The sequence below is a fragment of the Cibotium barometz genome, chromosome 4 (genome assembly GCF_041138505.1).
Source record: "Cibotium barometz isolate CiBa-2024 chromosome 4, ASM4113850v1, whole genome shotgun sequence".
In the NCBI taxonomy this organism is placed as follows: Eukaryota; Viridiplantae; Streptophyta; class Polypodiopsida; order Cyatheales; family Cibotiaceae; genus Cibotium; species Cibotium barometz.
In genome coordinates, this window is record NC_141049.1 from 9,250,137 (window position 1) to 9,274,371 (window position 24,235).

Sequence of the window (24,235 nt, forward strand, 5' to 3'; positions counted from 1 at the left end):
CTCATGATGAGCAGCACTGCTACTAGCACCATCACCCGAGGTGCCACTAGGACCAGCACCACCCACACGCTCGTATGCTGTCATCTGGCTCTCGTGAAGGTTTCTCTTGTATGCATCAAACTCATGTGCACTTCACTCAATCTTTGGAGGCACCTCAGGCTCCTGATCTCTGTCATCGACGGCATCAAGTCCCAAGTCAGTAGAGCTAAGGTAAAATCAAGAGGCTTGCCAGTCCTAGCATCTACTCGAGCGAAGCCTGAGTGAAGATTGTCAATGCCCAAAACTCTGTATGTCACTAGGTCGACGTGTGCATGGCAAGAGGAACATGCTGAGAAGCGTACTAGCTCCTGGGTGATGCAAGACAAATGGAAAAAATGTCCACATATCCCAGAGCATATCCACCAGTACTGTCAATGTCCTCGATACTACAGAGAGCGCAGCAAGCATCACGGAGGAATGGTGGTGCATCTTGAGGGAGAGGTGGTCGAAAAACCTCTGTAACATGCCGTGGATATAAAGGCAAGTAGGGCACTGTCACATCTGAGGATCTGCGAAACTCTCGAACATGCAGCATCAACTGCTCTGCCCTATGCTATGCAATCCGCTCCATAATCATGTGCTGCTGTGCCTCAGCTCTAGAACTCTCTACCTCAGTCCGAGAGCCTACACAAAAAGTAAAGCATAAAAATAATTAATTAGTCTCTCATTAGGTATTACATAAAGAAATTTATAACTTCACTTTCATATCCTAAGGGGGGCCTTCCATTAGGACTAAGTGGATATTCTTTTCCTTCAGGAACATCACCATTCAGCAAGGCATATCTGTAGATGCCGGAAGTCTTGCCCAGATGGAGTCACCTTCTGGTCACGGTCTTTTGGCCCAGAGGGGAACCATGGGGACGTGTGCATCTCAGTCAGTGTGAGTAGCTGCTCCCGTCATTACTGGATTCAAGAACCATTGTGCAGGGTAGAGCCCACTGGGTTATCATTAAGGTTGGGGAAGTCTTGCCCAGACGGATTCACCTTCTGGTCGCCGTCTTTTGGCCCAGAGGGGAACCATGGGGACGTGTGCATCTCAGTCAATGTGAGTAGCTGCTCCCATCATTACTGGATTCAAGAACCATTGTTAGAGCCCACTGGATTATCATTAAGGTTGGGGAAGACTGTGGGTTCCCTCAATCTTTACGCCCCCCAACAGGGTGGCTGAGTGGGCGGAGTTTTGGATACAGGTACAGCACGAGCTCCCACTAGCAGATTTCTGGAGTTTGGGTGGGGACTTCAACATGTTAGAGGTTCCACAGGACAGATAGGGAGGAGGGTTGGACACTATATCCGAAGCAGAGTGCTCCGCCTGGGGGGAGAAGTTGATTCTCACCATGAGAGGGCAGGACCTTGGCACCTTCCTGAGTTTGGTCGCACCCGTGGGAGTGGGAGTCTACGCTTTTCTAGATTCTATGTGGATGAGTGAACTTGCAATCGCAGGGACATGATTGGTATTCTTGCAGGCACCACTCTCTCAGAACACACCCCAGTTTTCCTACTCTTAGAGGATCCGAGCCCATGGCCGGAGTCCCAGATGAAAACAGCCCGCAGAGATCCGATCGATTGAGGAGAGCAGGGTGGAGTTTAGGTACGATGCTTGTGCCTCTTTCTTTGTTAATACTCACCCTTACTCTACAACATAAATTTGCCTACTCCACTCACCCCTATCAACACCTCTCTATTTTTACAAGAGAAAGCTTCTCTTCTCAGCCATGGGCTCCGTGCCAGAGAAATGTAGAAAATGGAAAAAGTAAGGTATGTGGAAATAGGTGATGATACTGTGCACCCCATTGCACATATTGGTAAAGTGCCCAAACACAACGTTCCATTCACAATCAGGTCAACCAAGAAATCCCCAAAAGGCCCTACCCCACAAAATGGATGGTAGGATGAGGAATGTAAGGCTTTACACAAAAAGAGGAATGAAGAACTTTGTGATCACCACATGAATGCCAGCCATACGTAGGAGTAGAGACGTCTTGTTAAATGGCAGAAACAAGAGTCCTTGCAAAAACGAGCAAGATATTATCTACAGCAATAACTCCAAAGAGGAGTATAGACGTCTTGTTAAACGGAAGAAACAAGAGTTCTTGCAAAAACGAGCAAGATATTATCATCAGCAATAACTCCAAAGACTCTTGGCACCAATTTCTGTAATAAAATGAAATTCACCCTCACTAACCCTGATATTTGGCAAGCCTACAAACACACACTACTCAAAGTGGCCAACCAACTGCCCATATACATCACATATACCCCAACCCACCAAGTCAAGTGTGCTCTTTTTACTACCACCCATGCTAACCTATCTTTTCCTAGCTTATATAGTTCTCCCGCAATCATTTGATAAGGTATAGCAAGCTTGATAAGCCGTCGCATTTTATCTTTGTTCTCAAAGGTATTGCCTGTGTGAAAAACCATAAGCTAGATACTTTGATATTTCCTCACTCCATTCGGGTACCATGTCCAACTTGAATAAACAAGCATCAAGGAGATCATCATCAACACTAGTTGCTGGTTCCCCATTTGGAATTCTTGACATGTGATCGGCTAACATATGCTATGTTCCCTTTCTTACCGTGACTTTAAAGTTGAATGCGAACTCCTCCCAGTGATAGGTGGTGCTATCGGGAGAGAGATGGAATCCCCCTCCACCGTCACTTCGGTTCTTGCTCGGGCGGCCATGATTCCATCCCTTCGTATCTGCACCTCCTCTCCAAAGACAGTGCCACATGCCATATCTCTTCCTTGCCTCCAGGGAACCCCTACTCTGCAAGGAGCTCTGTCCTCCCAGGCCAATGCTTCATATGCAGGCACATGGGACATCTCGCTAGAGCTTGTCCTTGCCGTCAGTCCAAGAGACCGCCTCCAGTGGTCCCCCTCCCCCGCACCCCCCCCCCCACCCCAACCCCCCACAGTCCCAGCTCAGATCCTCTTCAAAAGGGTGGGGGGGAAGCTACCCCCAGGGTAGCAGAGCACCAAGATTTGGTCACCGCCAATACTGATGCCGGAGAATGGCAGACCGTTGGCCCAAGGCGCAACTGCCAACCAACTTCCAGAGCTGATCGGCCCGCCGAGCACGCCAGGCTGGTAGAGCACAGGAGGATATGGTTTTGTCAAAGAACTGTTTCAAGTGTTTATCTCAGCACCCACCCGATGGTGACCCACCCCCCCCCCCCCCCCCCCCCCCCCCAAGTTACCTCAAGGAACCCACCTATGACCCCTCCTATTTGGAGGTTGTTACCTTGCCAAAACTCCTCTCTAGGTTCCCAAATCCCAATGACGCCCTCTAGCCCTACCAAGCTTTTGACCCTTCCTCTTAGGAGGATTCCTACCCTCCTCTTCCTTCTCCCACCCCTCAGCTACCCCGTCCCCCCCTCTCCTCACCCCCCCCCCTTCCCCTCCCCAACCTTCATCTTCAGCTCTCCCCTCAGCAGCTTGCTCTGACCCGACTCCTTTGGTCCCCCCTCCTCCCACCTCTCCGTAGCATTCCCACCGCCCTCCAGCCGCACCAAACCTGGAGCGGAGGTAGCCAACGAGTTCAGTCTGCCACTTGATTCGGAGCCGGTTGAGATGACCATCACCGCCTTTCCGGTAAGGGCTCTCCTGCCAGAGTCGCATGCGCCAGTTCTAGGGCAGCCAATGGATTACAATTTGTTTCCCCATCGAAGGAACTGGTATTTTCGAGGAGACCATGGCTCCCATTCGGTTTTGTGTGTTGTTTCATCACTCCAGGCCCTCCACACCAGAAAGTGGCAAGATGATCTTCTCCTTCCCCTTGAGTGCAACATCGAGGACAGAATGGGACACAGAGTCAATATCTGCCACCATCCAAGGGTAGACGTTCGAGCTCTCTCACATTTGCATGATTTGCGCATCACCGACGTGCTTACCCATCTTTGGCCCTTGGTTCGGATGCAGTTGGGAGGCTCGGGCCACGGGGAAGTGGTGTCCTCCAACTTGGAGGTGCTGCTTTTTGTTTTCCTTCATATCTCAGTAGCAGTACCCCTTCCCTCCCCCTATAGATACTTGCATTATGACAGGTGGAGCCCAAATTATGCTTATTCCCTGGCTCGGACAGAGTGGTGTCACATGGAGGGCAGGATCCGCACCCACCTAGGGCGTCTTCGTCCCAGGGCTAACTATGATTACTCCCCATCGAGACCCACGCCCAAGACTCTTCGAGTGGAGGGCAATTCCGATAATTCTGCTTCCCACAGAGATTAGATATGCGGATTGCCTCATGGAACATCCAGGGTTTGGGGGGGCCTCAGTGCTTTCAAAGGCGTGGCATCCTTAGAGGAGAGCTTCATAGAGCAGCAGTTGGGGGACCCATTGATATTATCTTCCTCCAAGAGCACCATCTTTCAAAGGGGCATACCTGCTGCTGCGGGGAGATTCTACCAGGCAAGAGTCACACTTTCTAGTCTCCCTCTTTTGGCCCCTCCGGGATGCAGGGGAGAAGTTTGTATTTCTGTCACTGAGTAGCTATTGCCAGCAGTAGTTGGCTCAGGCACCATTGACACTGGTCGGGCTTAGTGGGTGACCATCAGGATTGGAAAGGATTGCGTGGGCTTTTTAAATGTATATGCGCCAAACACTGTTGTAGGCAGAGCCACCTTCTAGAGTACAATTCGTCAATCCCTTCCACAGGCTGACTTTTGGTGTACGGGTGGGAACTTTAACATGATAGAGTCAGCAGAGGATAGACTTGGAGGAGGCATGACTATAGTTTCTGGCTAAGAGTACTATGCTTGAGAGGAGGTTATCCTAGCTCTTAGGGGGCAAGACCCTTAGCATTTACTAGAGTTTGGACGCAACCACCAGGAGTCTCTGCTTCTCGAGGTCTGACAAGAGGAGCACCAACCCCAATCTTTCCAGACTTGATAGATTCTATGCGGATGAGTGGGCTTGCAGTCATGCTCTGGTTATTTCTCTCTCACAGCCTCATCCGGAACTCTGAGATATGCAACAGGATAGAGCAAATATGGGAGGGGCTGTATTTTCTCTCAGGATCAGCCGCAGGCACCTTGGATGCAGGCCTACGTGAGATTAGCAGTTTACTGGAGGAGGCAGCACAGAGCCCGTGGATTGAGGGGAGTGTCAGTTGGATGCCGCCCGTACAAAGCTCAGATCCATAGAGGAGTAGAGGGTGGACTACAAGTAACATGCCACAGCTTCCTTTTGGACGTAGGTAGGAGATAGGGTCATTGGGGGTTTCTTTGAGATTGCAGACCCCCACAAACAGAGAGATGGTATCTGCAGGTTGCAAGGCCAGGATGGATTTATCATTTTTCAACTGTCTCCCCATCCATGCACAGGAGGAGTTGCTAGACTCAGAGTTCGTACATGACAGAGCAACATACTTATCAGGAGATGTGGGGAATCTTCAGAGATTTGCAGAGGCGATAGAGATCTTCTGTCGCGCATCAAGAGCACAAATCAATTGCACGTAGGGCACTAGATGGATCTTCACAAGGATGCAGGGCCCGGGGCTTTAGCCCAGCTTTTGAGGACAGATTTGTAGCCAGCCTATTACGAGCTTGGATTCACCTCAGGCTAGCCCTCCAGCGATCTGTTCCAGTAGCCTCTAAGGAGGGTCTCCCCACTAGCCCTTGATTTGGAACCCACTGATCCGTTTAGCTAGTCACCAGCCTGGACATTTCCAGGTGTGAAAGGGGTCTGGTGGACTCAAAGACGTCTAAATATTTGGAAAGTACAAGCTTTGGGAATGGGAGATTATCCTGGAATACAAAGGACCACACTCCTAAAATGTAGGAGAGTTGCTATTTTTGGCCCGACTCCGATGGAAATTCTATTCACGTCATTACATCTGAAATTGAGCAAATACCAAGAGTTGGCAAAGTGCCTATGACCGAATGTCTACCAGTTGGGATATTTTTAGAGATAAAGTTTATGGAAGGACGCATCTCTTAGATTGGAACATGTGGCAAGAAAGTGGACCAAAGTGAGCCAAGTGGCCTGACACTTGTTAGAAAGTGGATCAAAGTGAGACAAGTGGCCTCACACTTGTCACTTCAGCTTTTGTGTGGCTCTCCACTTGTCATCATAGCCTTCTCTTTCCATTTTCACTCATGGGAGCCCAAAATCTATAAATTGGAGCCCTCTCTCTTCATTAATGGAGGCTCTCTTGCTGCACACTAGTCTCTACTACCGTTACGGGCTGCCCTAATGATGGCTACTCTCTTTCTTGAAGGCTGCCCATGAAGAATACCAGCTGTTGGGGACTTTTTTTTTTTTTTTTCAGAAAGAGACTTCTATTAAGTATGAGAAAAACATACAACAATCATAGCTATAAGCCGGAAGAGAATAGAATCACCACAATATGTAAGGTGATTTCAACCACTGAGGAGCATCATGATGCCATGTAAGACCTGTGGTACTAGAGGAAAAGAAGATGCCATGGTCCCATTCCCGCATAAATATCACACGCTTCGCCTGCGCAGAACGAGAGGGCCCCTGAATGCGAGCCCAAGTAGCCATAAGAGTGTGGATGATATCACCCCATATAGTACTAATGCACTAAGACCCAAAAATCTGGACACCCTCAATAGCCTCCGTGCATCTAGCTCTCCAAATCTGCCATGCTGTAATACTGGCAATAATCTCCCAACTGGTGTTAATCCTCTGTCTAGGGGGTGTATAATCAGAGTGAGGAACATCCTGCATAAACCATGCTGGGCAATACCTCTACGAATGAAAAAAATAGAATCTGTACCACTGCCCTCATAAAAAAGTTGCGGACTGGACTAGGAGAGCCAAGCGACTGCCCCCCAAGTCACATGCATGGCTCGGCCACTCAATTTGCCCATAAGTTGGGCTACAGGATCCCAAATCTGTTGTGCAATGCTGCACCCCCATAGACAATGTTGCCGCACATCTAGGACAGGAAGGTGCTACACCGAAAACTGATCTCCACTGATTGGTGAGGCGACCACCATGTAAGAATAACCAAAAGAAATGAGAGATCTAGCTCCTTTTGTATGAGTGCCAAAGTCTATGCCAATATCTGCGCTGTATCACCGGAGAAATATCATAGCTCTCCCCATGAGGCCTGAGAGTAGGGATCTATGCATCTGTCGAGTGAGGAGAAGCCTGGCATTCCGAACAGTGAAACTGAAAAAAGGAAGGCTTTTCAAAGGATCGAAGGCATCAATCCACTCCCACTCTCCTGGATCCCACTGAAGATATCTGATAGGACTGCCACCATATAGCCACAAACACCAAGAGCCATGAGTCGCTATCTAAGGAGGAGGGTCAATGAACCAGTGCTTCCCCGAGCGACCAACAATCCTCACTGGACTAAGCCTAGTGTTTGGTATGATCTCCTCCATACTACATCTCCTCAATCTCCCACCAAGCATGATAGAATACATGAGGAAATCTGTATCCTCCTCGCCTGGCAGAGCAATAACCTGCAGAGGTATGCCTATCCTCGAAAAAACTCCCAGCCATCAGCAGCTCTCCTCAGTCTCCCCAGTCATAGGTGTCACCAGCCCGCAGTCCGCAACAGCATCAACCACTGTCATTCGCAGTCAACCAAACTTCAGTAAGACCTGAAGACCAGATTTCTCCCGCCCCAGTACATGACCGGTCTGAAAGATGAGTTCTATGGACTCAGACAGAACGGATCCCCAGTGCTTCAATTTTTCGTAAGGTTATTACTTTAGCACAGCAGTTAGGGCTATCTGCGCAGGCCAAGATGGAGCAATTCATTCGTGGATTGGATCCTAACATTCGGTTCACAGTTCGTAACTTTGAACCTAGTACATATGACCGGGCTCTGACTCTCATTCAGAATGAAGAAATGAAGATGAACGGAGGCAAGCCCAAGCAGTCATCTCAATCAAGTACCAAACCCCAACAGGGGAAGGGTAATTTGTCTTCTAAAGACACTAAGATAGACCCCTAAGGAAAAGGCTCAAGCACGCATCACTAGAGGCTATCTTCCTCCAGAGGAGCAAAGACAGTATCAGTCAGAAAATCGATGTTTTTTCTGTCATACCATTGGGCATGGTAAGAAGGATTGTCCAAAAAGGCAAGCGGAGCAAGCCTCCAAAGAGCCTTTTGCCACAGTTGTCACAGTATCCCCCACTCCTCCAGACCCGCCTGCTACCACCAATGCAGCTCAGAGATCCATCTCTGAGAGAAGCCCATATGACTAAGAGTACCCTCAAGAAAGTCCCAATCCACTCTATCATAGGCCTTCTCAAAATCCAAGAGCAGAATGGCTAAGGGCTGATTGCTCGCTTTAGCCCATTCGACGGCCTCCCAAAACGAGAAAATGTTATCAAAGATGCTCCTGCCGTGTAAGAATCCATTCTGGGGATCATGAATAACATCCTGCAAAATTGGCTACAATCTGATGCTCACTACCTTAGCAAGAATCTTATAGGCAGTCCCAAGTAAGGTGATAGGTCTCCACTAGCCAATCAATGTCTTATCCCCGCTCTTAGGAATAAGATAAATAAGCCCCTCAGTAAGAGAAGAAGGCATAGAACCTGTGTCCCATATCTCCTGCAAAGCCGATGTTATCTCAGCCCCAATCTCATCCCAAAAAGTAGTGAAAAAAACAGGGGAGAGGCCATCCTCCCCTGGACACTTACCATGAGGTAAGGCATGAAGAGCATGACTAAACTCCTCCATAGAAAAAGGGGCATCCAGAGCGGCACACATCTCCTCGGTGATCAAATGTGGCAATGCATTCCAAACCTTTCTCTGTGCCCTGTGTCTCAGATCAGAATACGGCTCAACACTAAGAAGCTGGCAGTAGAAATCGGTGGCAATCTGTCTAACCATGAGAGGATCTGAGTGAAGAGTGCCATGTGAATCGTGCAACTGTCTGACACTATCTCTGGCATGAGATGGGCCGTGAGAAGCAAAGAAATGTTTGTTACATCTGCCACCCATCTGTGTCCAAAAGGATTCCTAGGCATGGAAACGATACTCCGCGCGCTGCTCAAGAGAGTGATGAAGTTCTGCTCTAATAGTACATAAAGAATCTGCAACCCATTGAGCATGAGGATGTTTCTCGTGCTCTTTTTGCAAGGCAACCAATCTATGTCTTATAGCCCTTTCTAAGTCCAAGGCCTTTTGTGTCTTAGACAGGGCACGTGTGATAAAAGTCACTAATATCACAGAGAGCAGAGGCCAGGCTTTGAGAGGCCTGTAAGAAGTCATGAGATCTCCAAATATCAAGCATACAACGCGATAGTTCTGCATCTGAAAACAAATGATTAGGGATGCGTACATGGGGTGCTGATCCATGGCAATTCGGATCTCTAATACATAAAACCACTGGGCAATGATCCGATTTGGAGGTGCCTGTAGCAATCAAAGTATGTCCACCTCTGTCAAGCACCCAATCATCCACATAAAATCTGTCTAACCATGCATAGATACATCCTGCATCTCTTCTCCTGTTCGACCATGAATAAAGAAGAGTGGATGGACTCCTCAAAATGTCATCCTCATGCCAACAATCTCTACCATGAATGGAGAGTATAAACCTCTCCCAAGACGCTCTTTCAAGAGGATGCACCAAGTCCTCATGTCCACCTCTTTTATCCGTTGGCATCTCAACCATGTTAAAATCCCCACCAATAATCCAATGGTCGGCAAGAGGCATCAATGTAGTGAGAGATTTCCAAAAGGCAATCCTCTCACCTCTATGGTTAGGAGCATAGAGGTTGAGAATACCAATGCGTGTAGTACCCTACATAAGAGGGATCCACTGCGCTCTCGCAGGCAAAATGACACCATGTCCAATGATGCAAGGCAAGATCAAAGCTGAAACAGAGATACAAACACCACCCTTGGTACCAACAGCCGGTGACCAAAAGGTGTGTCCTGAGAGAAGCTTGCCTGATCTCCCACACTGACTAGCATCCAGTTTATGCTCTTGCAAGAGCAATATATCCATAGGTCCACCTGTGACTGCACAATGAAGCTGGGTTTTTACAATTTGTTTCCGTCAACGCGGAAAAAAACCCCCAAGACCCTGAATGTTCCAAGAGACAATCCTCATAAAGACTCAGAGTAGGAACGACCAGATCTCGTGGTCAATGAAGGATCCCCTTTAGAGGCGGAAGTACGTCTCGCATAGGTAAGGGAGGGAAAATCTGACGATGTAAACCTTACCTCTCTCTCCCACTCCGGGGAAAAGCCAGGGCTAGTCCTCAGAACTGGAGAGGTACCATGACAATGCGGATGTGCAACATCATCCTCAAGGGTGCAATCATCCTATAACTGTAATGTAGCATCCTCCTGTGAGGGATCCAGATCATGTGCCTGCAAGGCCTCATCCTCCAAAAAAGGATCAACATCCTGTGAGGCAAGAGCTGCATAGGGGTTAGGGTGCTCCACAGGGAGTGTGGGTGAAAGGGCAGGTAGAGGGGTCCGAGGGTGCCTGCCATCCCTAACCACAACCCAACGCTGTGTGGTCTGCTGTGGCAAAGGAGCAGCTGGAGTCTCGGCATCTGTATAAGGCCTCTGATGGGCAGGACCACACCGCCTCCTAGCATGGCCCCTCGATCTGGGACAATCTCTAGCAATGTGACCCTGTCGTCGACGACAAATCCGACACTGGCCAGGTCTACCTGTAATCTCCATCCTCTGGCGGAAATGAGATCTGTCAGGTCTCTGAAGCATAACATGATCATCAGTAATCGATGGATCAAGAACAAGCACAAGGACCCGGGGTACACCATCAAGAGTGGCGGTAACGGCCGCGGAAGCTGAGGCGAGAGAGCTCGGGAGGATTGGTACCTCTAGAACTATTTTGGAGGCTTCCATCGCGAAGAAATACTGAAGGCAAGGGTATTTAATCATTTTATTATGATTTCTAGCCACTATACTTGTTGTACCAGTCCTTGTACTTGCTGTACCTGCTTACTAACCACCGTACCGACTATACCAGCATTTGTACTTGCTGTACCAGCCACTACACTTGTACCAACCATTTTACCTGCTGTACCAGCCATTGTACTTGCTATACCTACTGTACCAGCCACTGTACTTGCTATACCAGCCACTGTACCAACTGTACCAAGCACTGTACCAGCCATTGTACTTGTACCGGCTGAATAGAGATTGTATTTGTTGTACTAGCTCTATTGCATGAAGACCCATGGTTTTTGGGGAAGAATCAATACCCACATGGAGGTATATGGATTATATTGTTGGCTCGGCATTTCTACAGCCTGTGTTCCGGCTTGGTACCCTCATGTTGGGCTGTGTTATGGCATTTGTATATGGATAATCCGGCATCTCCCGTGGGGAGAGTAAGGCTCTCAAAGCTTGTACATGATATTATTCTCCTTGGGTAATAAAATACTCCAAGGGGGGGGTCGGCCCATTCCGGCCTCTATGCGGTGTCACATGTGCAAGCTCCATTTTCACCATTTGTGGATGTGTTGTCCAGCTTTTATGTTTTATGCAAAGTGATGATGGATATGTGTTAAGGCTATGGCCATGTTTAAATGTTTTAATATGCATTGATGGTATCAACAAGTGTGTCAAAGGCCCGTGAGTTACACCTAGTGGTCACATGATAGGGGCTCGGCCTCATGTATCCTGGGGAGCTTTGAGCACAAGCCCTACTAGGTCCCTTGGAGATTGGCTTACATTCAAACAACTCTCCCCAATGGCTCAAGAGAAGGGCCTCACTGGGATCCACGAGACACGGATAGACTTAGCCTCAACATCAACTTTGCCTTTCCTCAAGAGTGGCTGACCCCGATCCCTAACCCTATTCCCCCGCAGTGGCTAGGAGTGTTCACTAGGCATGATATTCTCCTAGCAGTTCATGGCGCGGATGAGAGGTCCACCTTGCTCACCTTTTTGATTGGACCTCATGGAAAATTAGTGAGATCAGACCCCCCCTTGGAGGACTTCAAGGGATACACATTACAGAGGGTGAGGGTGATCGGATTCCATGCACACAAGTGGCACATTGACCCACCACCGGCCAAGGTGGCCAAGGAGAGACTCTGGCATTTATGGATTTGGGAGAGACAACCCATCACGTGCCTCCAAGGGGAGTGGACTTAGTGTGATCCTGCAAACAGGGAGGAGACTCCGGATACCCTGTTTTTTGCATACCCTGCACGGCTTGGCTGTAGGATCCAGATGCCCGAGGTCGAGGTCACTCCGGTAGCAGCAAGACACTGGCAGTCTTAGTCTCAGGGCCTCTCACCGCACACTCTCTCAGATATCTGGACTAGGCTCTGGAACAATTTTCGACCCCAGAAGATCATTCTCTTTTTGTGGCTACTAGCACATAGGAGTTTGGCAGTTGGCACATGGTTGGCCATTGGAGGTAGACCAACACCATGTTCGAGATGTGGCCTTCCCCAGGAGTCTCAGTGAAATTATCTTTGGGATTGCCCGCAAGCTCATCACGTTTGGCAACGGATTCTCTGCATCCTCACTATGGACAAGGCCTCTTCCCATACTATTACATGGGGCATTGTTGCTTGGGCCACTGAGGCCGATATTGTCATGGCTTATGAGGGGGAAGATGGGGAGCTGGCCTTCAAGTCTCTCACCTTCGCATCTCGATAGTGCCAGTCCCAACACCATCTACTGGTCACTAGACTCCTAGTTTGAGCTAGAGATGGGAGATTTGTGGCAGTATTGCTACATGGCACATCTAGAGAGCTCGATGCAACAAAGCCATAGAAGACACCCACATGCTGAGTCAAGACTCCAAAAACTAGCACTAGAAATTAGAATTGCCTTTGTCACGGGCATTATTTTGACAAATGGCACACAAAGCGTTGTCCTTGATGCCCTTCTATTCGAACTCTGCATTGCTCTGAAATGGGTCAAAGAGATTGCCCATTATTTAGCTAACGGTTTTCCCCAAGAGAGACCCCTCAATCGAGATAGAGCGCTATCCTGTCCAAGACAATGGAAGCCTCATGCAATGACTGGGAACGGAAGTTACCAGCTATTCTTTGGGCTTATAGAATTGCCTATAAGGTAGTCATTTACACAACAACTTTCAACTTGACACATGAAACAAAAGCCATCATGCCCATGAAATTCTTAGTACCAAGCTTAAGAATTGTCGCCGAGGAAAGGTTGACAGGAAATGTGCTGGGGACCACAAGAATTCTACCCTCTAGCCAAAAATAGAATCTTCAAGCATAGGATGGAAATATGTTGTTGAGAAGGCATCTCTAAGTTAGGGACAATCAACCAAGAGATGGGATATTTCATAAGACTGGAATACATCCAAGCTTACAAAGCTCGTGAATCTCTTTCTAAAGGCTACTCACAACAAGAAACCAATCCTGGAAAGCTGCATGAGAGATTCAACTCGGAAACAACGCAGTCTCACAGAGCAGCTATGCTATGGAATCTTGTAAAACAATGGGTCAAGGTTGCAGGCCTGCATGAGTTAACTCTAAGTCATACTCCGCATGGAAGTCGCCTTAGCCAAGGGATTGAATGTCAGACATGTGCCACCCCCCCAACCAATGAGGGTGGTCTGCAAGTTGTCTGCAGGTTGGTTGGCTTCCCAAGACTCTACAAACCAAAATGATAGGTTATAGCAGGGTAACCTGGCTTGAGAGGAACTGAAATTTACCTGATGAGAGACTGCAGTCCAGAGTATTCTTGGCCTGGAAAAGAAGATGAGGGGAACAAGGGGAAGGGATTTTTTTTTATTTTTTTGGGGGCAGGGTTAGGTTCCTTCCATGGACTTTTCCTGCCAATGACAACTGGAGATGTCAAAAAACATGTAACCACGATCACTGCCACCTGTAGCGACAAGATGGGAAGGAAAGGAAAAAAGGAAATGAAGGGGAGGAACTAATACAAGGAGCAAGAAGAGGAGGTAACCAAAAATAAACACGCAAAAAAGAGAAGGAAAATTGGGGACTGCAGTTTACGAAAGGGAAGCCAAGTGGGAAGGAGCAAAAAGAGTCAGGCTGTGCAGTGTGGTGCCCTGGGAGAGATGTGCATGGGTGGGTTTGGGGACCGCTGCTGTGGAGGTGGAGGGGGGGCGGGGGTGGGGGTGGGGGGGTTTGTTTGTGGGTACATTTTGAACAAATCCATTGGCCTTACATGAGATTGAAGGCTCTTTTATAGAGGATGACCCCCCTTTTTTCATCATCCACATGATCTTGTCCTCCAATCAGCTTTGGATATACAAAATAGCTCTCAACACTTTAAGCTTTGCACTTTATACTACGGTCATTATCTTAGCAATCCCCCAACACAGTGGGTGGACTGGACAGCATGCAAGGCGGCTTGGACATTACCCTATCTGCAAGCAAGGGTAGTGTGCAAGAGAGAGGTTGAGGAGGGGGGACAGGCACCCAGCCTGGGCAGTAAGAGTGTGGTGACTTCATCCCCCAATCTACTGGTGGTTTGGGTGCTAACGAATATGCATGCATGCATTTAGCTAATCTAAAAAGGATAACTAGAATGGCCATCATACCATCATGCTCACATAGCTTAGAGCTTCAAATATGTCTATTTTAGTACATGTTTGTGTATGTAAATATGCAAACCCACATGCAAAATGCAGACATCGTTATCTGGAGATACCCCAAACCAGTTAAAAGTTAGCTTTCCATGTGTCTGAGAGCTCACACATACCTAGATCCCAGGACTTTTTTGTCCTTTGCAGCATTGGTCAAAGAAAGGGCACTTGCCACCTTTGTTTCTAATCCCAACCCTCCATGCAATGGAGTTGCTCCAACTTGCTTCATCTTGGCTGCTAAAATCCTGGCTGCCTTTTCCCTTGAACCCAATCCATTCGCACTCACACTCATGTTCCGCCATTTGTCCTGTACAGGAAAAATAATAAAAGTTTGCACAGCACTACAGTCACCTTACAAAATATATAGACAGGTCACACCTCTAATTTTGTTCAACACAACCCAAAATTTAGAAAAAAAATATGTATATCTAATTTCATTCTAGTCATCTGGTTGACATGCATCCAGTCAGATGACCAGCTTGATAATATGCTTCAAGCGTCACCATGTACTGGTTATTACCTAGGCACCCGTGACCAGCGTGGTGCCTTCTGGCCGTTCTTCTGTTGTCTGCTCTTTCCCAGCTGGCTGGTCTCATCTGCCACCTAGCTCCTTGTGTTCAATGCCCCACATTCTCATAAAGAAGTTGGTTGCCTGAGGGTGGTGCATCCCACCCATGGCAGTGCATACCACCTTACCCTTATGCACTCCAACTCACACTCTGAAAGCCTCTTATCTCCCCCATATCAAGGATTGCACTTTTAGAAGATCTCAACTACCTTGCCCCTAGCCCAAATGCACAGAATAGCTGACCTTCGATTCCTGCATAGCCTGTTGCCCTGATGGTGCTCCCAGATGCCACAGAGGGTATGGAGGAGGTCTGTGCAGATAGGACCTACAGACTCTATAGGAATTGTGGCCCTTCACGACCTCAAGCAGGCCAGATCTCCCAGACTACTTGGCTACTGATCATCTCCTCACAGGATCTCATGACACAGACATCTAGCTGGCAAACATGACCATCATCTGCTGGTAGGATCCAATCTTGAGCCCACCTCCTCATAGTGGGCAGTGGGCTGTCTCCATCACCAAGGCAACAGCACACCAGAGTGAAGTGTTCACTTTGTTGCACCTAGATAAAAAGGCACTCCAAACCTGTAATACACCGTCAAAATTCCAGGCTGTAGTCTTGGAACTCCCATGGTGCACCACATTTAGAGGCCCCTACCTCAATGAGCTGTGAGCTAGAAGCAGCATGAAATCTTGCACAGGCAAAAGCTACTCCAAAAACCCTCCACATCTCTTAAAGGATGGGCCCACACCTGTCCTGGGCCAGCCAATGCTCCAGGAGGGCTGAGAGAAGAAACAGGGTGGAGCTGGTAGCCAATGATCTGAACCTGAATTAGGCTCTGAGATCATCCTCAATGGCATCTGGCAATGATCAAGCGCACCTCCTATCCAATTCGCAAAACCGATCCCAAGGAGAAGGTGAGGGTGTAACATGCGTGCGTAACATAGTAACAGGGAACGGCTGTTTCCCAGCCTGGAAACGCGGAAACCCCGTTTCCTGAGAGTCACCATTACCATTTCCGTTTCCGTTTCTTTGTTTCCTAATGTCCAATAAAAAATCACCCATTGATTTGTCTCATCTAGTGCTTGATTAGTGATTTTCTACAAGTTTTGCTCACTATTTATTTCAAATTATGATGGTGTACTCCTCAAACTTTTCCCTGGTTATTCATTTTCTCATTATATTTATATTATGTATCATACATCCACTATTTCCTAGCCGGTTCCGTTTCCTAGTTTTGAGCCGTTGCCGTTTCCATTTCATGCAACTATGGTGCGGAAGCAAATGATGATTAACACTAAGCAAAACTGATTACAAAAGATTAATGCTAACCACACATTGACCGAGGTTGCAAGGACACCTAGCAGAAGTCTAATAAGTGTCCTGATCACCTATATCATTATCATACGGCCAGTCGGATACAAAGACGATGCCAAACGGGCACAACAAGACTACGTGGGGCATGCACGACGCAACGGACCACCCTTGGCCGTACACCAGTGACAAGTCTCTGGACAAGGGCTCACAAAATGCTTGGTGTTTGGCCTTAGGTCTACACTTGTCCTGTACAACCATGTCCACACGGCATCCAACTATGGGATGCATGTGGCATTCCCTCCTGCTTAACTTGTTGACACGATCTGCATTGCCTCCAACAATGCCGGATATTTGGTAAAGAACTCCTCGTCAAGCCCATGCGTCTTCATCAACGTTTATCTTCTTCAAAACGAGAAAAGGACTAAAGCTTCAAAAAGATAGCTTTGGCATCCCTTACCAGCTTGCTTCAACCTCCAACTTCTGCACCAAGGGAAATACCCTAGACCAAGTTTATAGTAGGTTCACAGTTCAGCTCCACTTTCCCTTGCCCAATGACGACGTGCACAGACTGTCAAGGTGAGGCAGGTTCTCTTGAAGCAGAAGCGGTCCCCCAGCTAGCTTGCTGCTCTCCATGTGCACCACCTTAGTGCTGGCTTCTTCCGAGCATTGAATTTTATAATCCTTTTTGAGGCATGGCAAAGAAGTACTGGCCAGAGCAGAGGGGTGGAATGGGAATGGAAATAGGGACCAGGAGGTGAGGGTGGTGCAGGAGCAAGCGTGGCAGGTTGGAGAGGGCGAGCGTGGCCAGGTGAAAGAAGGTGGTTGATAAGTGCATGAAGGGGTAGTGATAAATGAAATGTTCAGCAGGCAATTGGGTGAGGAAGAGAAGGCAATAGGGTGAAACCATAGTTGTCAAAACAGCCCGTTGGAGGCAAGCAAACGACCTTCTCGCGTGTGGAGCCTGCACGCGCAGTTCAAAACGGCTTTCCAACGTGAAATTGCCAACTTGTCAACACGTGAAGGTCTTACATGTTCGCAAACGTCAAACATCACCCATACATGCTTTAAAAAAACAGGGGCCCAACCTTTATTAAAAAAATGTTGTTGACCGTTAAAAAATGGGCCCTTCTAAAAATGTGAGCGCCTTTAATAAACGCATCCGGCTGCCAGTTCGCAACTAAAAAGGGCTTCCACCTTACAGAAAAATGGGCTGTCATCTAAGCAATGCTTATTTTAATAAATTGTTGTATTTTCTCTGATAAAAAGAGAGCGTTTTGCCTTTTTTTTTAAGTTTTTTTTTTAACTTTAATAGCTCTTGTTTTTTGCAAGCTTTGCCTTTTTTTTTTAATGAGTTAATATCAACAGTTACGTTTCACACCCACACACACACACGAACATGCTTCGCTCTCTCTCTCTTCACGAGGTGGAGGACACCGACATAGTGGATCTTGTGGAACCTCCACGAGATGCTCTGGACCTACCTTGCCTGAGAGGAGTTACCTTGGACCGAGCCTCTGCACTCCAACGTGCCCGATGCCCTCGGCCACGATCACATCATCAGCTCCAGATCCAGGACATGCACCACCGCCATTGAGCTACCTTTCCACGTGACATAGTTGAGGGAGACCTCTTGGCCATACTCATTAGCCCCATGCTTGATATTTTGGAGAGTGGTATACCATCTACTCGGAGCTAACGTTGCTCTCATGTTTCTATGTTCTTAGTATTCCATGATCAGTTTCCATGGACAGTTTTGTATCACCCCAGTGAGATAGCTATGTTTATGTTTTCTTTCTGTTTTATTTTCCATTCCATGATGAGATATGCCATGGACATTTTTGTATCACTTTGGTCTCATAGGCCCATTGGGTCTTTAGTAGACGCTTAATATATCTTTCTTTCTTTCTTTCTCTTTTTCTCTCTCTCTCCCTCTCTCTCTTTCTCTCTGAGAAGTGCGCCTACTGAGATGACCTGTGCGCCTGCTGAGTTGACCTATGCGCCTCTGCTCTATGCGCACCCAACTGTGCGCCTGTTGAGTTGACCTGTGCGCCTATGCTCTATGCACACCCACATGCACGCCTCTGCCCGCCTCTCTGCTCTACTCTGTGCGCACCTCTATAGCCCGTCTTGTTGCTCTGTGCGCACCTCTCCTTGCCTCTCTGCTCTGATTTGTGCACAAGCAGGTGGCCCCTGTTTTTCCCACCCAACCTTGCTCAGGCCCTCAAGGCAGCAACTAGGGGAAAACATGTCTCAAGCCCTGGAGGGAGAACAAGATGGTGAGACAGCCTTTCACACCCCCACGAAGGCACCAAATGCCTACCGCAGAAGACTGAGGGAAGGGATCATGTCCCCTGGCTCACGAAGGCTTGCGAAGATGGCCCGACGAGATGAGGCCCTTTATGAGGAGATACAGCTTCACATAAGGACGGAGATGAACACCATGCAACAGGAGCTTGAAAAGGACTGGACCGAGCAGATGCATGCCCAAAGGAAAGTGATACGAAACGCTGAAGGAAGAGATATATGTCCAATTGAAGGGAGAAATGCAAGGCCAAGTACGGGTTGAGATGGAATTAGCCCAAGCCTTGATGCACACGGAAATGAAAAAAGAGATGCAGAAATGGAAGGATGACATGCTCCGGGAGATTAGTTGCATCGTACGAAGGCACTTTGAAGACATGTATGGCTGACCGCGAAAAAGACATCACAGAAATGCAAAACACTTTGGAATCATGTAAGGCAAAAGTGGCTGCAAATGAGAAGGAAATGCATTCATGGGCTGAAATTGCCAGTGCCACAAAGAAACAAATTGAGGAAGTCAACCCATGGATTGAAGTAGGAAAAAAGCAGAAGGATACACCAGTCAATAAAGTAGAGGTGATGAATGCTACATTGGAAGAGGAAGCCGGGAGACGGGCACGTGCCTTACATGTAGTCGTAGTTGGGTGGAAAGATAAGGGAAATCCCCAAGAGGATGCAAAAGCTCTTGCAACAAAAATTGGAGCCACTGATGTACCCATTACCGGAGCATGGCGAGTAGGCAGAGATGAAACCAGGGTGAAGATAATGATCATCAAGTTTGGTGACTTGGAGAAGAAGAAGGCCTTCCTCTCCAAAAGGATGGCCCTTAAGGGGGAAAAGATTTATTTGGATGAGGACCTTACACCGGCACAGATAGCACACCGGAAGGAACACATGCCGCGTGTGCTTGAGGCAAGGAAAGAGGGGAAATGGGCAGTATATAGAGATAGCCGAGTCATCATTACGGAGAGAAGGCCCGCTTGACGGCGCGTGGCTTATGAGACCTTGCGATTCACAGTGTGGAATTGCAACAGAGCCCTTAGAACAGATGCAGGATACTTTGAGGATACTTTCAGACACAGTGATATTGCTATTTATACGGAGACCCATCAATGCACAAACAAGAGGCTTCCTGACGTGCGGGGTTATAGATGGAAATCAGTTTTCCGCCCTCAGCCACGCACAGTGGGAGGTACTAGAGGACCTGGAGGAGTGGCAATACTTTTCAAGGAGGAGCTTCGTGACAAAATACATGTGGTACATAGAGATGCAGATGCGAGGTACGTGGGTCCGAATATGCAGAGGGGGGCTCCGCGAGCTATATGTGGCGGTATGCTACTTTCCCCCAGCCCACTCTAGGTTTGCACCATCAGGAGAGTCACCCTATACGCCACTATATGATGATATCATGAGGTTTGCCAGTATGGGAGACATATTACTATTGGGAGACTTCAATGCACGTCCAGGCACAAAGTAGACAGAGCTGTATGATACTCAAGAGGCTATGTACCAGGAGATCATGACAGAGGATGTAGGGTTGCAGAGATCAGCACAGGATGAGGGGGAGATTATAGATTATGGCAGGCATTTTCAGACACTTGGGAGGAGTGCACATGGGTTGGTCATATACAATGGCTTATCGAGATGGCAAGGATCAGATGTTCTCACACACTGGAACTCTAAAGGGGGAGCGAGCACAGTGGACTACTTGATGGGATCTCCTTCATTGATACCTGATGTGCAGGGTTTCACGATTTCCAGTCGGCCCATTGGCATAGCAGCCGATCATGCATGCTTGAGTTTCACACTAGTAGGTAGATCCCCGAGAGATGGGCCAGCCATTCATCTACCTAGGTACCCGAGATATCAGTTTACACGTGAGACAGTTGGGGTTTATCGAGATGCAGTATCTGATGGCTTGTTCGCTTTAGACCCGCATAGCCCTCCTCTGGACGCAATCACGAGAGGATTGGCAGGTGTACTACATGCATCCGCCTCATATGCGTTTCCCTGCACTATGATCCCTTCCACCCACCCCCGCAGCACTGCCCCACAGAATAGTCGGTATGATGATGAGTGTCGTGAGACACGAGCACAACTACAGCGTGAGATTGCCATTGGGATTCACATGCATAGACAGGCCAGGATGATCTTTCGGCGCCTTGTGGGGAGGAAGAAACGAGCCTATCTGGCTAAGCTAGAGGAGGAGATCTACCAACTCTTCCTGGGGAAGAGGGCATGGAAGATGTTTCAGGAGAGACAGCCTGGTACTCCAATTACTACACCTGAGGCATGGCATACTATGCTAGAGAGCTATATGATGCACCAGGACAACCCCCCACCCCCCCTCCACTGGGAGCTAGACCGACTAGCAGCATCTTTTTTACCATGCGGATGGTGCTGGATGCGATAGACAGGTTACAGAATGGAAAGGCACAGGATCATGATGGGCTAGTTTGAGAGCACTTCTCATATGCGCGCGACACTTTGGCTCCGCTCATCGTACATGTGTTTAATCGTGCCATTTGTGAGGGTTTCCCGGCAAGCTGGACAGAGCATATCATTGTACCACTCTTTAAGAGTGGGGACCCCATGGTACCAGGCAACTACAGGACGATCATGATTGGTCATTACTTGGCCAAACTATATGGCTCTATATTGGAGTCGGAGCTGAGCCGCTGGGCAGAGAGGCATGGTCATCGAGCACATGGATAGGCCGGCTTCAGGAGAGGATTTACTACCTTGGATCACATACTGACACTTCGGGCACTTATTGAAGAAGGCAGGGCACAGAAGAGAAGGATATACTGCTGCTTTGTGGACTTCCGCAAAGCCTTCGATACCGTACCACATGCCAGGCTTATGCACAGATTGCATGACATTGAGGTACCCGAGGATATGCAGTGGGGGATATATGCTTTGTATGAGTCTGTGATAGGCAGAGTCCGAGCTCCAGGCGGACTATCCGATAGGGTGACCAGCACGATAGGGGTGAAGCAGGGATGCCCGCTATCGCCCACCCTCTTTGCACTATACATTGATGCGGTCTCTGATTATGTAGACAGATTGGGAGGCCCAGGGGCATGCCTGGCAAGGGTGTTGATACCCCATCTTGTTATATGCTGATGATATTGTTCTAATCTCAGACTCTCCAGAGGGATTACAGAGACACCTGGATGCATTACAGGCTTTCTGTGCGGCTAGAGATCTGACAGTAACCTTGGGAAAACCAAGGTTATGGTGTTTAACACCACACAGGTATGGGTGACGAGATCAGAGCCTCAGTGCACTTTCCAAGGGGAGCCCGTAGAGTACGTCAGGTCATATGTCTACTTGGGAGTTACTTTCACAGGACCGCGTTTCTCCCTGAAGGAGTCAGCAACAGCTAGATTAGCTCGAGGGCATGCAACCTTGGGGACACTTGAGAGGCAGCGTGCACACATACAGTTTCAGGAGCCCCGCACCAAATTGTGGATATTTGATACGCTTGTCACACCGACCCTCCTATACGGAGCTCCAATTTGGGGGGCCAGTATACATCACAAATCTCAGAGAGGGACAGATGAGGGATGGAGGCAAATGGAGAGACCACTGATTATGATGATTGCCTGCATGATTCGGAGCAAATCATCAGTACCACATGAGATTGTTCAGGCTGAACTGGGTGCCCCACCAGTAGTAACCGAGGCCCTATTCCAGGCAGTTACCTTTTTACAGCGGCTATGAGAGCTCCCTCAGCAGAGATACTCCCGTTTGGCATTGACCTCATCCATACAGTTGGCAAAGGATGGAGATACTCATTGCTGGTACGCTCAGATGAGATCATGGTTTGACCTACATGGTTTGCGAATAGAGGCACTACCACCCTTTCAGTACAGTCTGGATTGTCCATTTTTGGATCTCACCCGCTCAGAGCAAAACCGCGTGATCAGGATGGATATCAACAGAGTGGACACAGAGAGGACATGGACTAGCCCCCTTGAGCCCTTGGGCACGAAAATGACTCATTACAAGAGCCATTTTCTACACCTCTCACCGGATGATTTTATCACCCGCCCGGCGTACATGGATGTACACCTATCACATGGGATACGTTGTGCCATTGGACAGATCCGGACCTCATCACATCAGCTGCGGATTGAGACAGGGCGATATGTGCATCAGATCTTGGATGACCGCATTTGTCAGCTATGCTACCAGGAGGCAGAGACAGAAGAGCACTACATTTGCCGATGTACAGTCTATTATGAGATCCGAGGGAGATATCACTGCCTCTTCCGAGAGAGTTTTGGGCCGTTACGCAGGGTCATGGAGTTTGAGGATCAGAGATGCCTGGGATTGTTCCTACTTGAGCTCAGGAGACACAGAGAGACCCTCTTGGCAGACAGGAGACCGAGCCATGATGTACCTAGACAGAGGACCCTGACAGATTTCTTCCGCACCAGCACCAGCAACCCAGCCCACACACCTCCTGATACCCCCTCCATTGGGCCATCAGAGCACCGACCACGCTCCCACGGAGTCACCACTGATAGAGCAGTTATCTTATGTCGTGCTCGTCGGCCACGCCCACCAGGATCTCGACCACGGCATCCTCACCATCGCCAGATCAGAGCCATTATTGTTCGGCATCGGAGGCGCCTACCTCGCTTCTACGACCTCTCCATTCTAGACAGCCCCATGGCAGAGATACTTGATCTAAGGAGAGAGCAACACTTCAACTGATCAGCATACATGGATCTACCTGATATACATTTTCCAGTATTTTCCAGTATTTTCTACTCAGTATCATCTCGGAGTCTTACAATTCTATTCTTATAACTGTAAGACAATCAGTTTATTGTACTTTTTAGTCTCATTTAGTTGTTCTCTTTGATGAGACACCAACTTCAGATGTACTCTCAGTTTTGGTCTCATAGGCCATTATGGCCTCTTAGAGACATTAATATATCATTTCATTTCTCTCTCTTTTTTTCGTGAAATGGTGTTTTATATTATATGTAAAATGTACATCAGCCACATGGCTCACACAGAACCTATGGCCCCAAACAAAACCCCCACAAAAGATCCTCTAAAGGATCGTGACCATGCAAACCTGTACACTAATAAGAAAGCCTCGTAGCCAAATAAGCATCCCAGATAGAAGCATCAAAGATGAGCCAGCCGAGCCGCCGTAGACCATAAGGAAATAACATCTGCATCCAGTAGCTGAGCTGAGAGAAGAGAAGAAAACTGCCAAAGCAGCAAACCACGGATACGTAGAATGTGCCCATGTATTCCAGACAAGGAATCAAAAATGAACCCATTCCGTGTAGTCCAAATATGCCAAAGTCCTGTCCATCTAAGGAAATGGAATATCACAAGGTGGCTGTCTGAAGTAATGACTTGAGGACAAATCCCAAATATCCACTGATGAGCCGAAACAGTAGACCTCTCTACTGCCTCCCAAACGCGAGAGACAAAAGACCAAATCTGACGGGCCACTGGACAA

At 48.2% G+C, this 24,235-nt stretch overlaps 1 protein-coding gene across 4 annotated transcripts in view; it reads right to left on the bottom strand.

The window, feature by feature from the left end:
- Positions 1-24,235, bottom strand: part of LOC147638881 (telomere repeat-binding factor 1-like) — a 133,389-nt gene that overhangs the window by 55,606 nt on the left and 53,548 nt on the right. For all 4 annotated transcript variants that reach the window (XM_086785265.1, XM_086785285.1, XM_086785294.1 and 1 more), the window contains exon 2: positions 14,674-14,864. In XM_086785265.1, the coding sequence (XP_086641391.1) occupies positions 14,674-14,864 (191 nt within the window). The remainder of the gene's footprint in view (positions 1-14,673; positions 14,865-24,235) is intronic.